Genomic DNA, 20,599 nt, shown 5'->3' on the forward strand with positions numbered 1-20,599 from the left:
TTTCCAGGAGCCTCATTTGGCAGCCTCATTATAGGCGATTCTAGGCAATGATTGCTGGTACATACCGGCGAAACCTCGCGAATGATCCAATTTCACATTGTTAGATTTGGGCGTGAAGGATATCAACCCTGGAGGTAGACCCCAGCACGCAACTTGCGCAGAGAGCCGAGACAGGGGAATACATGTACGCAACCACTGACGGCAAGCTAATGTTTGTCAAAAGGTCTTGAATTCACGTTGTAGCTTCTGTTTTCTTTTAGCAAGAGATCGATCGTCTGGAGAACAGCGATCAGTGAACCTGGAATGGCATTGCTTTTGTACTCGGATGCACCCTGGACGAACAGTCTTTCGCTTGAGATGTTGTGGGCTGGACACTGCCTCTCGATACTTCGAGCCCTGGACTCTACCATCATAGCATCACGGTTCACTGCAAGCCATGATGACTCCACCCTCTATCCAATAATTATTGGGCAAATTAGACTTTGGAAAATCTCATGTGCATCTGCGGGTGATCCTCACTCTGATATCCTTCACCGGCTTCTTCACACCGGTGCCCGGTATCATGTCCGGCAGCCGCCATGTCCCACCCACTTGCTCGATATCCCAGAGACTGATGATGGCAGCGCCCACAGCCAGGATCTCCCTCTCTGCAAAAGTCCGCCCCTTGCACATGGCAGCGCCTGCGCCCCACGGCCGCAGTCTCCCGTAGCGAGCGACCGGCCGGCCCTCCGAGTCGGTCTCGAGAAATCGCTCCGGGATGAACTTCTCTGGCTCGGCAAACACGGAGGCGTCGTGGCTGGTTACCGAGTGCGGGACGGAGATCCAGGTCCCCTGCTTGAGGCTGTGCGTGAGGCTGCCATCTTTGATAGTGATCGGCCGCTCGAGGTACCGGATCGAGGCTGCCTCGTCGGTCAGGCGGTACGTCTCGAAGACGGTAGACTTGAGCAGCGGACAGGTCTTGGCTAGAGCGTGAATATCCAGGGATGAGATACACCGAGGGTTTGTATCGGATAGCTTCACGAACGGTGCTATTTCTTTGCGGATCCGACTGATGAGACCAGGGGTCGAGTAGGCATAGGTCAAAAACCAGAATAGCAGGGGCTGCGTGTTGGCATTTTGGCCCCAGAGGATCGGCATGTCTGCAACTGCTCGCTCGGCAAGCGACCACCCGTCCCGTGCGAAGATCTTGTTTTTCTCAAAGAGCACAAAGCTAACGTCGGATACATCGTATTCCGGGTCAGCTGGCTCGCCCTGCTGCACCTTGTCGACTTGTCGATACACCGTCTCCAGCGCAGCCATCAGTCGGGATCGTGATGCCCGTCCTTCCCGGATGATATTGAGAGGTGCCCATGACGGCATGCCAATCATGAGCAAGGGGAACAAGTCGTTGTCGAACTTCCAAAAGTCGTTCAGCAGCTCGGGATTGCGCTCAAGAAAGTCCTTGCCGTACAGCTGTGGCACCGCCATACAGAAGCCAAAGTCCCTGACCAGGCTCTGAAGGTCTGCTTCGACCATTCCAGAGCTTCCGGGCGAGTCCGGCTTGACCACCTGAACGTTGGAGGACAGCTCCCAGCGCTTCATTCTCCCAGGGTCGGTACAGAAGGTGACGAACGACGCCGCGTGCTCGCCTATGCCTGCTCTTTCCACCGCTGCAGTGGCAGCAGCCTCGTTCAGGAACAGTCTCTCGATCGGAGGACCAAGCTCCTTGATTGACTTGACCATCTTTTCTTTCAATTCTGGCGTGTCAACGCCGCCAAACACGCGTGTCAGGAGGCTGTACTGAACTGGCTCGAGGTTGAGGGTATGCGCGGGCTGGGCCATGAGCCGATCTAGGCCTGGAAGGTCGACGAGGATCTGATGCTCTGACATGATCCCAAACAAAGAACCTCCATAGCGTCGTATTACAGAGCTGGGTTGATCCTATCAGCATCACACCCTTGACTTTTTGAGCGGTGCCTTCATGATGTGATATCAACCTACAAGAGACGTCGACTAGGACCATTCCCACGTAGAATGTAGGAGGCGAGGCCTAGTTCGATGGTGGCCCAGACTGGGAAGTTTTTGTATGGCTTAGAGTTGACGGATACCTTACGTAGGATGATAACGAGGACACAGGTAAGTACGAGTTTGTAGGCGAACTGGAGTTCAGAGAAGGCCGCCAAGGGCTCTACAAGGAGACCCATCTCTCGCGTTATTATTGAAGAACTGTGACAACAAACCAAACATCCTATGGTCATAGGTGGATTTGGATGACACCAAGTGAGGTCGTGAAAAGAGCGTTTGTCGCTTGCTTATGAGCAAACTTTCCTTGTCACTGTTCTGCGAAGCAGGGGCTTCCCGTATTGCAAGTGGGTCATCAGGATTCAGGTAGGATTTTGTTTATTGGCCACTGGTATCGCATTACGACATAACGCCATATTTAGTGCTGACGCTGTTGACAAATAGGAGATTGACTGCTCGTTCTCGTTTGGGCGTCTCTCGAAATGAGAAAAGAACGGGCCCAACCCTGTCGTTCCGAAAGGAAGGCTGGCAATCCTGGCTCCTTCTGAACTCCACTCGTGAATGTGCCAGCGTCCGTCTCTCCTTGGCCTCTCACGAGTTTTCTCTGCAAAGTCCAGGCGGAGTCAAAGAGCGTTTGTCTCATCGTGTGGAACGATCAGACCTCACCTCTTACTGCATGACTTGCTACCCTTGTGTACATGTATCGCAAATGAATCATCCGAGCTAGCTACCATGAAACTATTGCCATATGAACAAAGGATATAACACGACTCACCCACCCGGTTCGATCATCATCATGGCTATGGTCACTACCCTTCGCCAAAGGTATAAATATCCCTCCAGATCATGGACACCCAGCCAAGTTTCAAAATCATTTTACCACTTCATTATTTTTATCACCGTCATAATTTGTAATTGCTTCGTGTAAATCAACACCCACGATGGCTTCTTGTAACGAGGAAAACGCGCTCACGGTGGAAGGACGGGCAGCGCTCCCGGCAACTGAGGTATGGTTCTGGAAGGAGATGGAGCAGAAGTACCTCAAGCAACCCGAGGTACTCTTGCAGCGATGGAAATATGTCACCGCGGTAGGCTATGCGGCGACCTCTACCACACGCCGCAAGGTAGAGTTCTTTACGGAGTCTCTCGTTCCCGCCGACAAGACTTCTGCGGTTGTGAAAACGCTCGAAAAGCAGCTGCCTAAGAAGGATCGTGGCACGGTAGATGTCAAGTTCACTGTTTGGTAGCTGGGAAGCTGAGTGCACTGCTATGGGTTCCATGTGCTAAGAAAACGATCTAGGTCTATTTGATGCGCTGAGTTTCATGTCGATAATAACAGTGATTAATTTAATTTACCACACCACTCAACTTTGATGCAAGCAGAATATCGCTACCTGAGGTGTCAGTGAGTCGATGCGTGCGAGGAACTAGTGTGGACTCGCATATGGACGATGGTAACGTCACAACCCTACAACAGTCACAGACAAGGCCGCGAAGAGGAGCTGATGTACTTGCATAGGTCACAAAGATATGTTCTCGGGTATAAATTTCGTCGATCCAGGGCCATCTCTTGCTCGAAGCTTTCCTCTATCATCAAAAAATTTCACCAAAGTTCTGAGTCAAACTTCCGAATTCAAAATCTTCGAACATCCATCCCATTGAAGCTCAGATTTTCCTACTATGGGCAACAAGTCCAAGGACCGTGGCCGACTTCACTCCAGGGGAAAAGTGTACCTGGTATTTGACGTTTTTGGTAAGTCGGAAAAGAAGAAGGGCTCTGGTGCGGCCAAGAAAAATCCTGAGTCTGTTCCCGTCGACAAAAAGGCAAGGCCCGATGCTGCCAAAGAGCCCGCCCCGGTTCTTAAGCCACAACCGGTCAAGGTCCCGGCGCCTCAGCATAGTGGCGACTCCAACGAGCACCAGTGCCGCCTATGCTTCTCCTGTGGCTACTGCTGCCGCGGGACTTTAGAGCTAGGACACACCGGGTGCACGCTCTTCATACCGCCTGCTTTGAGCGTCGCTGAGCATCCGCCGAGGGAATTGCCTCTACACCTTCGACTACCTCCACGAGTGCGGCCTTTTTCTCCTGCTCTGTCTAATCCGCCGTCGTCTCCTCAAGAATCCCCCGAGATAGTGGTCGACTACATTGACTTTTCCCGCCCTTCATATGACAACATTTTCCGCGAGGGCGTTCGTTATGAGCCAGAACATGTGCTGGAGCCACATCCAGCTTATGTTTCGCGGTATCATTACTAGAGATTCTCTGTATACCACATCGGTGATCATTTGGTAGGGGAATTTTGTCAGGATAGTGGTAAAGGTGTCATAGATGGATGCTTGTGGTGACCATGTTGTTGTTAGGGAGCGGTCTTGTCACGTAATACCCCGGTCTGAGTTGGATACTCGGAGGTAAACTAAGCTATGATAATTTGTGTTGGACATCCGCTTGAAGAAATGTGATGCCACTGGAACCATCCTTTACCACAGTGTCTCACCATTTCACAATTTGGGGGAGAACAGAACGGTTACATGTCGCTACGAGAGAAGCTTGTCCAAGTCCTTTATTCTTGCCACCATACTGGAGATACATTTTGCGTCTCCAAGCTGCGTCTCTTCTTCAGCAAGCTCCAACCCATCGCTACGTCGAGGTCTCAAGGAACACCTCAAGATTTTGCTTCATCCCGGTAATGTCAACGAGGCTGGGATGTCGAGAAATGAGATTCTATTATATCTAATGGACCATTCCTTTAGCGTGAGATGCTATTTGCATGTGGGGATAGTTCTTTGGTGGGATACTTGCCGATGTTCCGCCCAAGGCCTCAGACAGAAATCTTCCAAGCTCGGACCAAGCCCCCGGTTTCCGGTTCGGTTTCGCGAATGACCGACCATACACTGTAGCCACAGATTAGGCTAGAACACAAAGGTAAAGTACGATTCAATAATATTCATCCTTTGCGACTCGGTTTTAAAATCCTTTGCTCAGATCCTACGGAATAGCCATGTCGGAGGCAGAGCCGAACCCTTCAGCCAAACCCGATCCGGAAGCAATACTCCGCGCCACCTCCTACTTCAGGCGGGACTTCCAGAGCATAGCTGTCAAATCCAACAGCGGCCAACACGATGCCATCCGGAGATTAGTATTCCCGCCCCTGAGCAACCATAACGGCTCCGGTTTGGGCCATCTCGACCGCCTACCGCCTGAGCTGATGCGGGCAGTATGCCTATGCTTCGATGTCCAAGCCGCCCTCAACTTCAGCCAGGCCAGCTGAAGCGCCCACCAGCACATCGCAAGCATTCCTGAATACAAAAGACGGCCTAAGCACGCCTTGGGCTCCTTGTGGGCATTCTATCGCACAGGCCTCGCTCCACACACTACTATCCTTGCTCTCCATGAAGCACTCACAACAGAACACTGCGTGGTCTGTCATGGCTTCGGAGGTTTCATATTCCTCCTGACAGCTGCCAGGTGCTGCCTCCAGTGCGTCGAGACAGCCGCCATCTTCCAAGTCGCACCTCTATCAATCCTCAGCCAGTCTTCCGGCGTCCCGCTTCAACAGTTGAGAGACTCCGGGCCTGTCTTGTCCGGCATCTATGGGACGTATGCGGCTTTCTTTAGGAAACCCTGAAAGAAGTCCAAGTACTTTGTGACTGCCAGGCGAGCCCTAGAAGTACTCCAAGAGCATGGAGACACAACGCCAAGGACAACCTTGAGCCAGTTCCCCGACTGCACGATCTGGAGAAGCATGGCTTGCACAATGTTGCCATATTCTGACCCCTCTACAGGCGTGTGTGACTATGGACAGTCCTGCAGAGGCTGCGTCGTGGCATACAGGAACAGTGGTAGGGATGGTAATATGGAGAGGCGGGAGCGCGTGAATTCCCGTGAAAAGTTTCTGGTGCATTTCGAGGGATGCGAAGAGGCGAAAAGGATATGGGCTTCGCGACAGGCGGGTACGTTCGAGGACAGAAACCTAGCATGGATTGTATTTAATGGGTTGCCAGTAGCTTACGGGGGTGTGATTGACGCACAGCTGAGGGGCTCAAGAAGCAGCTCAAGATGCGATTCGTGACTCCAGCCTTTAGTCCCTGGTTCCCAACGACAAATCGAGGTGATGAAGAATGTGCTTCGGGGATATTGAAATCTGCAGATCTATTCTACACTACTTCTCTAAAGCTGATGTTCTTTGATCTGAGGTGGCTGGCTGTTCTCCCTCCGTTGCATTACTACTCTGCGGCACACTGGTCTCAGTATCCGTCTCTGGCTTCTTTTTGATGTTGATGTTCGATATGAACAGCGCAAACAACAACGACAGGACATTTGCCGGAACACCAATGATGTAGACAATATCGAGAGATTTCCTGGGAGTGGAGATTAGCTTCGTGAAAAGGAAACAAAGGGGGAGGGGAAGAAGGAGAGGGAGAGGAATGGACTTACACGTATGCTCGTACGACTTTGGGAATTAGTGCCTCCGGCACAGCACCATTATAGATCGATGGAGGAGATTCCTTCAACACCTCGAATGGTGCCCCGGGCGCATATTTGTGTAGGTTTCGCGCCAGCTCGGAAGAGAATGTCGTTTGCGCGATGGCCAGACCAATTGTGCCGCCGAGGAACTGACAAAAGTTCACCATGCCAGTCGCTTGGCTGATCAGCTTAGGGGTATCGTCAAACTCGGCTTGCATCGCAAACAGGATGTTTTGAAGAGTTGTGCCGATGCAGACCCCGACGAGAATCTGGTAGCCGATGACATTTGCGTTCGAGATCGACTCGCTGACCGTGAACATGAGCCCGGCGCCAACAGCCCCGACGACTGGTCCGCCAACCAGGTAGGGCCAGTACCGGCCGAAGCGACCAACGAGCTGCCCAGACACCACGATCGAGACAACAACGGAAAGCATCAGTGGGAGCAGATCCACGCCACTCATGGTTGCGGAGCGATGTCGACCGGCTTGGTAGTAGATAGGAATGTAGTATGTGAAGATCAGATAGATGAAGCGGTTGAAGATGGCAAAGCAGCAGATCGAGTAGACAGACACCCGGCCACGCCTGAAGATAACCAACGGAACCGTGGCTTGGTCTCCCATATGGTGCTCCCAGAAGACAAAGGCGATGGTGAGCACGGGTGCTAGAACGAGGCAGACAATAACATCTGCGCTGTTCCATGGCTTCTCGTTCCCTCCCCATTGAAGACCGAGAACAAGACTGGTGATGGCAGCGAGACTGAGGGCAGCACCGGCCCAGTCCAATGTTGCTGTGCGCCAGAGCATGGTCTTTGTAGAGCGATCATAGGTTTCGGATCCGAGAGGAGGCGGAGCATCGAGGAGAAACATGATCGCCACGAGAGAGACGCCACCAACAGGTAGGTTGATATAGAAGCACCAACGCCAGGTGACATGGTCTGTGAGGGCACCACCCATCAGGGGGCCAATGATCGAGGCAAGAGCAAATACTGACTCGAAGAGGCTGAACAGCGTAGGCCGGTCCTCTAGCCGAGTAGCCTGCGCCATGACCTGGAGGATGCCGACGAGAATGCCAGCAGCGCCAACGCCAGAGAGTGCTCGACCGCCGATGAGCATGTTTACATCTTGGGCGGCTCCACAGATGGCAGAGCCAACCTCGAAGATGACGATACAGGCCAGGAGCACATATTTGGCGGGGAAGACGCGAAGGACTTGGGAAAAGAAGAGGATGAACGCGGTCTGTGTGAGCACGAAAGAGGCGGCAATCCAGCCCTGCTGAGAGAAAGCGTTGAAGTCAGAAGCAATACGCGGTAGGGCCGTCGACAAGATGGTTTGGTCGAGCGCGATGAGTAGTAGAGCTAGCAGCATGGAAGTAAACGCCACAGCTAACTTCCTGCCTGTCAGGAGATGACTGTCCGCCACATTGTGTGCTGTTGTCGTTGCAGCTGCATCATTAGCTGTATCGGCTGCAGGGCCATGAGAATGCGTAATTTTGGCCGTCATTGTCTGGTGGCTGGATTTCGAATCAAATCGGCGTGCTGAAGACAGCCAGACCAGTCGCGAGGTTCTAGGCAGGAGAGCAAGGCCTCTGTAAGTGAAGCAGGGACAAGAAAAGCCAGGGGGCAAACAACACCCACATCCGATTCCGGACGCGGTGAGATGGCTGCGCGATGTCGATCCCAGACGGGACAACCCCCAGTCAGCTGACAACTGAGTCAAATCTCACCGTTACACGGCCTGTGAGCCGGCCTGGTACATGACATACCAGATTGGGAAATAACGCGTTCATACTACGTAATTCTTCCTCTTTCAATCTGCGGTGACCCCCGTGAAGGCCAAGTGGCGCAGGCTAGTGGCATCACGGAGGTTGCAAGTTTGCTTCCCATGCATGTGCTCCGCAAGCTGCTGTAGCTTGTTATGCACGTCGAATAAAGACGAATCGGATCTCTCAATTCCAACTCTCTTATCACACAGTGTTCACAAATCAAGAAGGAGGCCGGCACTCGAGCGCCTATGACGCAGATAAAAAGCGTCGCCTTGTGTAAATTCCCAATGTAAATACAATCACTACACTAGCAAACACCCGCTGTCTCTTTACCGGACTATGATGCGCTTGAGTCCTTTACGAAACAATATCGGTCTCCGTTTGATGCATAGTAAGCAGGCGAGCAGTATCCTACGCCGGGCCCCGTCCTGACGCTGACCGCGAGTGTGCAGCCCAGCGCCGCAGGCCACCGCTGGCCTTTGCCTTCGACATTGTGCGCTCGTGTTTGACTCTGCTGCAGCTCCTGTGCACCGCTGACCATACACAGGATGGCGTGCTGGTTCACGGACCCTCCGTGCTTCCAGAGGCGAAACGTGCGCTTGCAATACTGAATGGCGAGAACAAACAAAGAATGTAAGTTGAGTACCAAACGGCTAGTCCCTTCCATAGACCACTGAAAAATTCGATAGCAAAATCCCATATGTTTTGGTATGTGCATGATGGGATCCGTCATTCTCGCTCCATGTAGACTAAAACGTGACGATATGAGATGACCAACGGAGGAGGCTCTACGGAAGCAGATCGGGCTGCAAGGTTGAGCCAAGACCTTGGTCTTCCAGTGAGCCTCGAATTCCGTTTGTGATTGATATCCCCTCTAACATCTACCAGGTTCAGTCAAGCCAGGTGATCCTTTCGCACACTGTAGTACGCTCCTTCGCCCACAAGTATGCCGATGACCCTGTTCTTGTTCTGGGTGGCATCAACGACGCAATACGCAAGGTAGCGGAAGAGTGCGTCTTTCTCACTCCGTAATATCAAAAGCTGTTGCTAAATAGGTCCTAGTTACGGCTTCAAGAAGGCCTACAGTGCACTCGATGTTCTTGCGTCTAACCCGAGGTAGTGTATACTCGACCCCCGAGTTTGGCTACTGCTAATTAGGAACCCAGCGTGTTCCCGCACTACCATATGACATCTGAAGAGATGCGCGCTGCCAAGGTATGCCCATCGTGCTTGACTCTCAAGAACCATCTGACTTTCCTCCCCTCAGCGGTTTGACCTCGCCAAAACAGCGTTTCGAGCTGTATTTCTCTTCTGCGACTCGCGTAACTGGGGTCTCGATACGCAGGTCATGGTCGATGTGCTCCGGTCGAGAGGTGGAGTCATCGGCAACCCATACCGTGCCAAGGGCGACCTTCCGAACGTCGAACTCGTGTTTTGCAACCCGGATCTGCTCTGGCGGAACGACTTTACGAACCACCGCTTCTCGATGGGGCTCTTCAAAGAGTCGTTTCAAGCAGTCTACAAAGTGCGTAGCAATTTACCAGCAACTTTGTCACACACCACTAACCATGCTTAGCTCCTGACTGGGGAGACATATCCGTACAAGCAATACGGCAAGCCGGCACCGCAGACATATTCCTTTGCGAAAGACGTATTGTCTACCCAGGCTGATGAATTAGGAGGACTCGAGGAGCCCTCAAGCTCCGAAATAAACATGTGAGTAGTCAGATCCCTCCTTCCGCCTATGAATTGGACTGATCAATACTGATACCGTTGCTTAGCTACATGGTTGGAGGCGAGTTAGCTTCAGATTAACATCTTTGTGGTATGAGATACTAACCATTACGGCTCTGAGCCAGATAACCCAGAGTCAGGTAAGAAACATTCCAGTCCTCCTTCAGTGAGTCTGGTGTACTGACAAAAGAGGAACAGATATTGCCGGTTAGTGTGAAAGAAAACCCTTGTGTCATCATTGTCTAACATGCTGACAGGTGCCAATGCTGCAAATTGGCCATCCATCTTGGTCCACACCGGCGTTTACGATCCTACACTTGGCCTCCCACCGTCAAGTAAGCCAACGATCGAGTTACAGAATGTGGAAGAGGCTGTGAAGTGGGCGATGGAGCGCGAGGGGCTCAAGATCTAAGAGATAGTGAGATTGAATAGGTATATATGGACTTTGAGTTAGACATATTGCATTCAATGTTGCCTCATAATCCATCGTGACTTGAACAAGAATGTGGAGATGAACCACATGCATTTTTTAGGGCACTTTTCTCACTGACATGGGTCGATTTGGCATTTATTTCTTGTAGAGATAGGCAACCCGCGTATCAATTTGCATTGTCGTTCAAGATGTGTAAATGCTGCTTCCTGGAATACTGCTACTGCGATGCATCAGGCTTCGTCTCTACCTTGACATCAACCTCCACCTTCTTGACCTCCTTGGGCACCGACAGCATGTGGCCCATCCTTTCCACCTTGGCCTTGATATACTTGTCGAGATCCGCCCCACGAACCGCGTCTGTGCCAATCATGGTTGCGCCGGCCTCACGGGCGGTCTGGCGTGAGTTGTGCGCACAGTGATCGTGATCATGGTCGCACTGCCAGCTCCGGGGTACCATCTCCACACGGTCGAGCACATTGATGCCGGCGGCGGTCATAGCCTGCATCTTGTTTGGATTGTTGGTCAGAAGGCGGATGCCCATCGCTGTATTAATTGAATGATTAGCATTCTTTTCGTCGTCGTGTTGCTGTGGGGGGAACTCACCTTTGTCGGTACTGACAGTGCTCCCAGTGGGCTCTGTCATGCCCAGATCGCGCAGAATAGCGGCAGCAACGTCGTAGCTGCGCTCATCAGCCCCGTGACCGAGCATCAGGTTTGCCGAGAGGGTGTCGTGGCCCATGTCCTGGAGGTTGTACGCCCTCAGCTTCTCAGCAAGTCCGATCCCGCGGCCTTCTTGACGCAGGTAGATAACCGCGCCCCGGCCGGGGATAGTCTTGGTCTCACCGGGGCCCGTAGAGATAGTCATCGGCTCAGCGATCTGCCGCATGGCCTCGTCGAGCTGCTCGCCGCAGTCGCAGCGCATGCTCCCGATGGTCTCGCCCGTATAGCACTCCGAGTGGATCCGCACCAGCGGCGCGGGGACGGAAGAAGCAGAGACGGAGGGAGTCACGCTGACATCCTCTGATACCGGATCAGACGGCATCGCTACATCTTCTGTCAGGCGTCCGATATATGCGCCGCGGATGAGCCTGTCCATGGAAGTCTCCTCGCTCCACGTCGAGTCTAGGGAAGCACTGCGGATGGGTGGAGCAACCATGGGTCGGCCGGATAGCTGAGCCGGATCCAGAACTATCGCGAGGTGCTCCTTGGCATCGCGATTGTTGTGGTAGAGGTGAAGGAAGGCTGGGCCATGCGGGGTGGGGATACGGGCTCGCGCAACGCACTTCACCTCGACCTCGTGCGTCGTGGTTGTGCTCTGTTTTGAAGTGTTGCTGATGACTGTGGCAGGCTTGTGCGGACTGACGCTAGCATAGGCTCGCTTGTCTTTTTGAGGGTTCCGTTGAGGTGTTGATCGTCTGCGGAGGCATGAGCATCTGATGGCCTAGGATGCTGCTGGTGGACTTACTGAAAAGCTTCTTGGAAGGTGGACACACGGCGAACGGGGATATTAGCTACCGAATATCCGGTTCGGATAATGGTACGAGCCTTGAAGGCTGATGACCTTATGCAGCGTTGGCTGAGCATGATGTGTACTGTTGTTTATGTCCGATCAAAATGGTGATGCTTGTATGATTCTTAACACAGTTGGAAGTCTTGAACATATAAGTTCCGCAAGTAGCCAGCAAGCCAGGTATTGTGCCACTCCTGAAACCCGAGGGAGAAAAACTAGGCGGGGTTTCCTTCGGATTCAGAGCTGAAGCCGGGCATAAGCATCGTGAACTCGCATATTACGGCAGCTGAGACAGGTCGAAAGAACTTTCCTTATGAAGATCCTTAGCAGATACGGATCACCGGGAGCACAAGGAGTAGGATAGTAGACGGTGACCCCGTATCGGGGAGCACGTCCGGTCACAGGGCCGATTACATCTCTATGAACGCTTACGTCTACATCGTGAATTTGGCTGGCTGCAGCTTCACCAAGGAAATGACGAGAGTCTCACTGATGCAAAGGCGCCACTGACGTATGAATCTTCAACGAGATGTGTGGTGAGACAGCTAGTAATTTCTTTAGGCTTCGGTCGTCTTAGTATCAATGCTCGAGAGCCATTAGGATTGGCTGTAATGCAACTAGGCACCAGGGGTAGTGGCGCATTGCAGGATAGACCTCTTGATGGGAACTAATGACAGTCAAGAAACACCTCCGGCTGTCGGCCGCATTGCACGAAGCCCTGCGAAAAAAGCTGGGGATTTCTTGGCAAAGAGCTCCAGGATGGTTACACACATGAAGCTTACCTCCGACATATTGACGACATTGGCCATCTCCACAAGCTTACGTCGTCTAGTGTTTTGAATAGCTTACCTGAGGGCATATTCGTTTTTCTCAGACATGCGGTGTGAAACTGGCTTGCCACCTGCATCGACCTAGCATTGAACCTTGGCAAAACGCAACACTAACCAATCGATACAAGGCCAGAAACCACCGCAGAAGAACGCAACTCAAGTGGTGACGATCAAGAAAGTATCCAAGCTCCCGTCATATGGGAGTTGTGCTGGAGCGCTGAGCGCCTGCCTTTGTTGAGCTTTGTGTCTCGCATGCTATTTCGCTGATTTTCCGCGTTCAAGAGAGTCACGATATTTACCACTGTAGGCCGTGAATAAAGAGCCAGTCGGCATCGCGATCGACCAACAGCCACAATCCTCAGCTGAATTTGTTCGTCAGATTTAGCTCGCTTGGGGTAGGACAAAGTGGCCCATGACGCCGATCTTTCACTGCAGCTGTAATTGAGTGCAGGGACGGAAAGATTCGTAATCCGCCAGCTTTCAATAAGGATCTTGAATGCATGTAAGACATGCAGAACTACGCCTTAAGCCGTGATGGCGCTTTCCTCTTTCACAGAAGCCACGCGAGAGGTTGCATCAGTTGCCCTGCTGCGGTAATGGTACCCGATTGGCTTGATCTTCTTGAAGAAGCAATTTGACGCGCCAGAAGTCTCTTCTCGACGTGCATGTCGGTGACCAACACTATTTAGTCAATGTTGCCTTCATCTCCTCGCTGAAGAAGAGGAGCGCCCTTCGTTGTTGAAAATCCTGTCCTCATTCCCCATTCCAGCATGAGGGCTTTTACCATCCTCACCAGTTGCGCCAAGGCAGCCAGGCCACCAGGCGCGTACATTCTTAGACAATCAGCAAGAAGCACAGTGCAACCTCCTCGGCCACACTCATTCGCTTTTCGCCGGGACGGAATCTCAACAGCTCGTACCCACAGCACTGCATCTCTACGCCAAGATGTGACTGACAAGGGGTGAGCAGCTACTGGCCCTGAGATTCTCATATGCTTTCCAGCTGATTTACCCCACAGTATTGCTCGTCTACACGAAGACGATGAGCTCCTTGTGTGTACCCAATGTGGTACACAACATGGCGCGAGAGCTACTGATGGCCTTAATGAGTGTCATATCTGCAACGTGAGGTGGCACCTCTGACACCCACTCGTCATCCACTGACCACTTCGACAGGATCCGCGAGAGTCTGTGCCTGCCACAGGCCAGGCATGGACAACCCTCTCTCAAGCTCAGGCCAGTGGCAAGTTCCAGAATGTCGTACGTCAGCAATATTCCAAAGAGCCACACATCTACACCATTCAGACTGAGACGGTCCTTGGCATTGGCCAACGCTGTTTCTTAATCAGGACGCCCAAAGGTAACATCTTGTGGGACTGTCTTGCATATATCGATGATGACACTGTCAAAGCGGTGAGTGAGCGTCTCTCTTGCCTTGTTCAGGGGCTCGGTCTTGACAATTGTAGATCAACGCTTTGGGTGGAGTGGATGCCATCTCCATCTCACACCCGCACTTCTGGACAACCCACCTGACCTGGTCTCGGGCATTCAACAACGCTCCCGTCTTCCTTTCCTCTGAGGAAGCGTCGCTCGTCTCTCGGCCCGATGCGCACGGGGTTAGACGTTTCGTGAAGGAGAAAGAGTTTGAGTTACTCCCCGGTTCCGGAGCAACACGTATCAAGACGGGCGGCCACTTCCCTGGTAGCTCCGTCTTGCATTACAAGAATAGCATGTGTGTGTCTGACAGCTTGCATGTAACTCGAGTAAGTGGTTTCAGAGACTGGCTTTCTGGTTCATGACACTAACCCGAAGTGAGTCTGCTCTATGGGACATCAACAGGAAACCTGGAACGGCCTATTACGCGTTCCTTTGGTCGCATGTCAACACGGTAGGCACCATGCGGACAACTCCTCATTGAATAGAACATGGCTGGTTGACGTATGCTGTAGATACCGCTCACTCCGGATGCCATCGCCGGTATCATATCTGCAATCAAACCTTACGACTTTGAGGTTGCACATGGCATGTTTCCAGATCGTGACCTTCGCAATGCGAAGAAACGTGCCTTTGACTCGGCGCGAGTAGTGATCAACGCGATGGGGCATGATGCGGATATGTATCTTAAAGGACTTGACTAGTTGATGGACTTGAATATTTCCTGACTTGATTAAAGTAGAACCAAGCAGGTAACTTGTGCTCGGGAACGTTGAATGTAGAAAGTCTCAAGCAATACCCCAATAGTAACAGAAACCTACATGTCAGTCACTCAGAGGACTCAGAGGAGGGTGGTTAGCTTAACAGTCGAGTGCATGAAGAAGGGGCAAATTACGTATGTGTAAGCAGTACCAGAAACCATTACGATGTCTTCTTTGCATGGAAATTTGACGAACTGACCGTGCAGTCTACATTTAGCGTCTGTCCATGCCATTCCAATAAGCGTTGTATGACAAATTAGGAAAGTAAAAAGCATGCGTGGAGCATTCTGACGTTGTGTTTCTTCCGTCTTACAATTTTCCATCTCATTGATCATCTCTCACGTTCTCAGTCCTGACTTTCTGAACCATTCATCTGGTGTTAACTTTTGAAATCCTTTGACGGACGAGAAATACGCTATTACAATCATGCCTCCCTCCATAGCCGTCTCCGCAAGCCCTCACAGTACCCCCTCCAAGCTCAACTTGCACGAGTCGACTGCTGTCCGCTTTGCCAGTGCCGGTAAGGTTTAAGCAATATTCTCTATGTGTACCTTATTGGCTAATATGACCCCCGCAAGTTCAGGTGCTGCTGGGTTAGCTGAGGTCATCGTCTTTCACCCCGTCGATACTATTTCCAAGCGATTGATGCGGAATCAGAGTCATATTAGCTCCGCATCACAGCTCAATGCGGTGGTGTTTCGGCACCATGCCTCAGGCTCTTTGCATCGCCGCTTCTTCAGCCTCTTCCCTGGACTTGGATACGCTGCTAGCTATAAGATTCTGCAGCGTGTTCACAAGTATGGCGGTCAGCCTCTCATTCGTGTCTATCTAAAAGAACACCACGGGCCGTCATTTGACCAGATGTTTGGTGGCCACAATAGCAAAACGATGATCCATGCTACGGCTGGCAGCTTGGTCGGCGTTACCGAGATTATCTTCCTTCCCCTCGACGTCCTCAAGATCAAGCGCCAGACGAACCCTCAAGCTCTAAATGGTCGTGGTATATTCAGTATCCTACGCGAAGAGGGAGGTGGCCTCTATCGCGGCTCGAGCTGGACGGCTGCTCGGAACGCCTTGGGCTCATTCGCACTATTCGGCGGCTGCGCCGCAGCCAAGCAGTACCTGTTTGGCCTCGAGGACTACAATTCTGCCACATGCACCCAGAATTTGGTCGCTTCCGGTGTTGGCTCCTGTGCGTCAATCATCGTCGCTTCTCCACTTGATGTCGTCAAGACGCGGCTTCAAAGCCAGGGATTTGGCTCCAAGGAGTCAGGGTTCCGTATTGTTGGCAGGATGGCTCGACATGAAGGCCCAGGGTCCTTTTTCAAGGCCTTACTCCCCAAGCTTCTCACGACAGGACCAAAAATCACGTTCTCTTTCTGGCTGGCCCAGACGTTGACTTTGGCTTTTACTGGTGAAAGATGAGGTTTCTCTGCACTGGCGCATCCGAGTGATTCTCTGGGTTTGAGAGCAAGTGGGCAAACGATGTTGGAATTCGACCTCAAGCCGAATAATCAAGAGGCTGGGACCGCTGTACTTAGTCTGGGAAGGCCCAAGCCTTCCCAACTCTCTCCTACTTTCTTTAATCCAGCAATCATACCACCATTTCTGACAAATGTTATAACACGATGTGATGTTCTTGCTTGATACAGCCGTCTCCATGAAGGTCAAGAATGTGGGCCCCGAATCATGTTCTGGTGACAAATTGGTCCGTCCGTGATTAATAATGCTAAACCCAATCGGCAGGCACAATGGCTTTATTTCGGCCAGAGAGTGAATCTTGGCCCTGTCTTCCACTAGAAAAACTAGAATCCTTTCTCATTCTAAAGGCCCCTGATCATGTCTCACAGAGTCCTCATTACCGGCGCTTCTGGCTATCTCGGCGGGACCTTGTTGGCCCGCCTCGAGTCCGCGAACCTGCCGCCCTACGATAAGCTCTTCGCCCTTGTGCGGACGGACGCTCAGGCCGAAGCGGTCAAGCAGTACGGTCTCGAGCCGCTCACTTTCGACATTCGGAACGAGGCAGCAGTGCAGGACGCCGTCGTCAGCAATGCGATCACGGTGGTGTACTATCTGCCCGACGCTCTCAGCCCGGAGCCACCCTCGTACTTCATCAAGGCACTCGCCAGTGTGAAGGAGAAGACAGGGTCGACCGTACACTTCTTGTTTGTATGTTATGAGCCGCCATTCACAGACACGGAACTAATCAAGTGTGATAGACGACTGGAGCCAAGATGTTCTCCTCTTTCACCGGAGCACCGACCGACCGCCCCGTACCGGATACGGACCCGAGCTGGTACGAGATCCAGAAAGCTCAAGTGAACTCACAGAGCATCCCGTTTATGTTTAAGGTATGTGTTACAGAGCCCCTTGGTACTGTTTCCAAAGCTAACAATCAATCTTTTAGGGGGTGGCGACGAACAACAGCATCGTTGAGGCGGGAGAAAGACTGGGCGTTCGGACATACATATTTGCTCCTTGCATCGTCTGTAAGTGCACATTCACCAAGCTTAAGTCTTTATCAGATTTTTAATCCATAGGTCGAATCTAGACGGAGAAGGGGAAGGCTTCGGCAAGAAGATCTCCATTCAGACCGTGGCGATCGTCAAGGCCGCCAAGGCATTGGGCCGCATGTACAAATTTGATCAAGATAGCCCTGTATGTGAACTCTCTATGGCTCGGGCAGCAGTATCGCCGCCTAAAAACGTAGCGGGATTTGTTCTGCTGACCGCATCTTCCAGAGTTGGCCCGTCTGCCATGTCGCTGACAACACGACCCTTTACCTCGAGATGCTGCGCCGAATGATCGCCGACGAGCCGCTCGACCACGGCAAAAAGGGATACTATCTTGCATCTTCTGGCAGTGTGGCCTGGGACGACATTTACAAGGCCATGGGCAAGACGTTGAAGAAGCACGGCGTGATCTCCGATACCGCGGTAGCAATCGCGGACCCCGGGATCATAGAAAAGATTGCTGCATTCAACAACGTTCCGAGAGATGTGATGACCACTTTCTTCGGTGGCAGGTATGTGTAAACTCGGCTTCGCCTGGAACGCAGATTTCTGATAGCTTATCAATGCTATAGATGCACTTTCACTGCCGAGCATGGCAAGGGCCTTGGGTGGAAGCCCAAGTATGCGCCCGAGCATATTTTAGAGACGGCAGAGCAGGAAGTCGAGTTGATCTTGAAGCATCTTGACGGAAAGCTCTAGATGCCATTAGATAACTAGCTAGAATCGTGCTAGCAAACCGATTTTCCTCATTGCTCCTGTCGATCCGATAGTCTCTTGAACCCCATGTTGCAAAAGATCCACGTCGTCACCTTTGAACCATGGGCGTCAAATTTGCCTAGTTGGCTCTGTTGCCACCACTACGACCACGAGCTTGTTGACTCCACCCTCCGCCACGGGTATTTCTCATATAGAATCCATGAGTAACGGCTCGTTCGGAGATCGGTTGTCCCTCCACCCATGCCAGCCCAATTATTCTCTCAATCACATCGAAACCGGATCGGATCAGGCCGTTTTGTAGAAACAAACGATACTGATCGAGCATCCAACCGGTGCAGCCCCTGCCTTCCGTGGTGAAGTCGTATTCGTGATGACCGGCGGCAACAATAGCATCGATGAAGTCAGCCACCGCGCGCCCCCGTGTTGTCGGAATTGTCACAATTTGATGTCGGTCCTCGCTGACGCCAATTTCCCGGGCACTGACTTGCATGACGCCACGGTACCCATGACCAGGTGCCGGAGCGCCACGCACTTCCGAAGGCTCCATGTTGATCTGAACGGACCTGCCCGGGCTGGCTTGGAGAAACATGATCCAGTGGTTCCCACCGTTGGCAAGTAGAGTGTGAGCGACGAAATGAACGCATTGGACTGGTAGGCCACGAGCCTCCGTTCTGTCGGATTGATACTGGATAGGTTCGTAGCTGCGTAACTCGTGGGAAGAGACCCTATGACCGCTGCTTTTGCGGGCACCGTCACTCGGGCTACTGAGGCAGTTTCCCATCAAGAAAGATGGAGCCAAAACTTGGGTCGTGAAATATGCAGATGCAGAAGAAACTAAATACTCGGTTCTGTAGTGAGACTCGAAAGTTCCGATGCATATCTGCCACAAGAAGACAACTTCTATCCTGAAATCATCTGGTGTTACGCGTCGAATGCTCCTCAATCGGGGGCTGCCTGATTGTGCCGGCAAGCATGCGAGGACGGCGTTTCCAGCCGACCAACATGAAAGTGCGATGGCCCAATCACAATACGCACCGCGTGCCAATCCTAGGCAACCCCAGGCAACCTCAGGAAACCAGTGTGTTGGTTTGTATGAACTACGTAGCGTCTTCGAACCAGAGTATGATAGAATGTTGTGACCCTCTGAAGTGTTAAGTCTTCAGTGTCTGATCATGGAAAGCGTCCCTCTCTGAGCCCTAAAAACAGACAAGATCAGCCGGTACACAGTTGACGCAAATGCCCAAAAGCATAGCTGCAGGTAACGATATATTCATCGCACTACTTGGACACATTTGAATTCATCAAGCATTTGATCAGACACCAGTGCAGTCTCCCCTCGACAATCCAGTCTTCCGGCATCATTTACAGGACAGCTGACCAATCGTTAAAGCGCCACCTATTGCTGAACTTTGGGGACAGCAGGATGGTTTGGAATGAAATAATTATCTCCACCAGCCGCGTTCCGAGATTGCGGTAGCCACAGAACCAAGAAGGGGCTCACACGGTCGAACTCGACTCGCGTTGCCAACTTGGCGTCGAAAAAGCTCCGAACCGGGTGTTGGTGTTGACGAGCAGACGCAACGCTCTGCCCAAGCGGGACGTTCTCGCCGAGTCCGCGGTAGGCCAGCTGAACGCCGATCCGCTGCTCCTGCGGGTGATGCAGAAGCCAAAACGCGACTGCTCCCTGGGCTTTGGATGCATCCCTCAGCCGGGTATACATCTCCCGCAAGGCCGCCTCTGCATCGTCGCCGGCGTACTTCCAGCGAGTGAACCTCCCAATCGCGTGCTCGCCGACGGGCGCGAAGTTGCAAGCTCCGACGACTTTCCACGGGAGGCGGGCAGTAGACTCAAAGGCGGGCTGGTCCCAGAACTTGGTCTTGGGCTCCCCGACTTCGTACTCGTCTGTCGTCCAGCGGCCGTAGTCTTGCGCATGCTCCCAGGTGTCGAACAGGTAAGCACCGCCGGTGAGGAACTGGCCCGTAGTTTCGTCGTACTGGTACGGGAGATACTTGATGTACATCCCCGGGCGCTTCATCATGGCTTGGCTGTCCGGGTACTGCATATTGATGACGTCCTGAACGGACGCGCCTAGGCCGGCGATGTTGATCTCGGTAGTGAAAGCTGCCTGGGCCGGGATTTCCCCGACTTCATAGCCTTCGATCGTTCGCGGTGAACTGGACGTAGCAACTGTGACGCATCAGTGAGATATGTATCGAGAGAGATGGACTTTTCCCGCGGCTTACCCATATTGCAGGTAATAGCTTTTACTTCGAAATACTCCACAAGCCCGTCAGATTGCTCGGAAATGTGCAGGACGATCAACAGAACCTTCTGCCACAAAAGACTGCTATCATTGTTATATACAGCAAGAAAAACAGGAACCCAGCGGCGCCCGAGGTGATGTCAGCTGATGGAAAGCCAAGGCTCTATCGGAGAGTCGA

At 52.3% G+C, this 20,599-nt stretch overlaps 9 protein-coding genes across 9 annotated transcripts; 5 read left to right on the forward strand and 4 right to left on the reverse strand.

The window, feature by feature from the left end:
- Positions 1 to 492: 492 nt before the first annotated feature.
- On the reverse strand, positions 493 to 1,869 carry E0L32_010712 (uncharacterized protein; the record flags this gene model as incomplete). The annotated part of the gene is made up of 1 exon (XM_031133360.1): positions 493 to 1,869. The coding sequence occupies one exon, from the start codon at positions 1,867 to 1,869 to the stop codon at positions 493 to 495; it is 1,377 nt and encodes a 458-aa protein (XP_030989324.1).
- A 1,073-nt stretch (positions 1,870 to 2,942) lies between these two features.
- E0L32_010713 (uncharacterized protein) lies at positions 2,943 to 3,248 on the forward strand (the record flags this gene model as incomplete). Its single annotated transcript, XM_031133361.1, has 1 exon — positions 2,943 to 3,248. One exon carries the CDS (start codon positions 2,943 to 2,945, stop codon positions 3,246 to 3,248), a length of 306 nt encoding a protein of 101 aa, XP_030989325.1.
- A 433-nt stretch (positions 3,249 to 3,681) lies between these two features.
- On the forward strand, positions 3,682 to 4,257 carry E0L32_010714 (uncharacterized protein; the record flags this gene model as incomplete). The annotated part of the gene is made up of 1 exon (XM_031133363.1): positions 3,682 to 4,257. One exon carries the CDS (start codon positions 3,682 to 3,684, stop codon positions 4,255 to 4,257), a length of 576 nt encoding a protein of 191 aa, XP_030989326.1.
- Positions 4,258 to 6,161: 1,904 nt separating this feature from the next.
- E0L32_010715 (uncharacterized protein) lies at positions 6,162 to 7,965 on the reverse strand (the record flags this gene model as incomplete). Its single annotated transcript, XM_031133364.1, has 2 exons — positions 6,162 to 6,360; positions 6,437 to 7,965. 2 exons carry the CDS (start codon positions 7,963 to 7,965, stop codon positions 6,162 to 6,164), a joined length of 1,728 nt encoding a protein of 575 aa, XP_030989327.1.
- Positions 7,966 to 8,569: 604 nt separating this feature from the next.
- On the forward strand, positions 8,570 to 10,042 carry E0L32_010716 (uncharacterized protein; the record flags this gene model as incomplete). The annotated part of the gene is made up of 11 exons (XM_031133365.1): positions 8,570 to 8,618; positions 8,680 to 8,720; positions 8,775 to 8,860; positions 8,917 to 8,935; positions 8,997 to 9,065; positions 9,116 to 9,237; positions 9,290 to 9,343; positions 9,394 to 9,442; positions 9,495 to 9,752; positions 9,804 to 9,943; positions 10,009 to 10,042. The coding sequence occupies 11 exons, from the start codon at positions 8,570 to 8,572 to the stop codon at positions 10,040 to 10,042; spliced, it is 921 nt and encodes a 306-aa protein (XP_030989328.1).
- A 569-nt stretch (positions 10,043 to 10,611) lies between these two features.
- Positions 10,612 to 11,978, reverse strand: E0L32_010717 (uncharacterized protein; the record flags this gene model as incomplete). Its single annotated transcript, XM_031133366.1, has 3 exons — positions 10,612 to 10,937; positions 10,998 to 11,809; positions 11,860 to 11,978. The coding sequence occupies 3 exons, from the start codon at positions 11,976 to 11,978 to the stop codon at positions 10,612 to 10,614; spliced, it is 1,257 nt and encodes a 418-aa protein (XP_030989329.1).
- A 1,526-nt stretch (positions 11,979 to 13,504) lies between these two features.
- E0L32_010718 (uncharacterized protein) lies at positions 13,505 to 14,871 on the forward strand (the record flags this gene model as incomplete). The annotated part of the gene is made up of 6 exons (XM_031133367.1): positions 13,505 to 13,695; positions 13,753 to 13,858; positions 13,910 to 14,146; positions 14,200 to 14,465; positions 14,546 to 14,621; positions 14,683 to 14,871. The coding sequence occupies 6 exons, from the start codon at positions 13,505 to 13,507 to the stop codon at positions 14,869 to 14,871; spliced, it is 1,065 nt and encodes a 354-aa protein (XP_030989330.1).
- A 483-nt stretch (positions 14,872 to 15,354) lies between these two features.
- On the forward strand, positions 15,355 to 18,140 carry E0L32_010719 (uncharacterized protein; the record flags this gene model as incomplete). Its single annotated transcript, XM_031133368.1, has 8 exons — positions 15,355 to 15,448; positions 15,512 to 16,298; positions 16,779 to 17,097; positions 17,148 to 17,279; positions 17,336 to 17,417; positions 17,480 to 17,586; positions 17,670 to 17,953; positions 18,014 to 18,140. 8 exons carry the CDS (start codon positions 15,355 to 15,357, stop codon positions 18,138 to 18,140), a joined length of 1,932 nt encoding a protein of 643 aa, XP_030989331.1.
- A 136-nt stretch (positions 18,141 to 18,276) lies between these two features.
- On the reverse strand, positions 18,277 to 20,405 carry E0L32_010720 (uncharacterized protein; the record flags this gene model as incomplete). Its single annotated transcript, XM_031133369.1, has 3 exons — positions 18,277 to 19,299; positions 19,660 to 20,345; positions 20,402 to 20,405. 3 exons carry the CDS (start codon positions 20,403 to 20,405, stop codon positions 18,277 to 18,279), a joined length of 1,713 nt encoding a protein of 570 aa, XP_030989332.1.
- Between the last annotated feature and the right edge of the window lie 194 nt (positions 20,406 to 20,599).

Source organism: Thyridium curvatum, assembly GCF_004353045.1.
Source record: "Thyridium curvatum strain D216 chromosome Unknown NODE_89_length_163435_cov_79.615573, whole genome shotgun sequence".
Classification (NCBI taxonomy): Eukaryota; Fungi; Ascomycota; class Sordariomycetes; order Thyridiales; family Thyridiaceae; genus Thyridium; species Thyridium curvatum.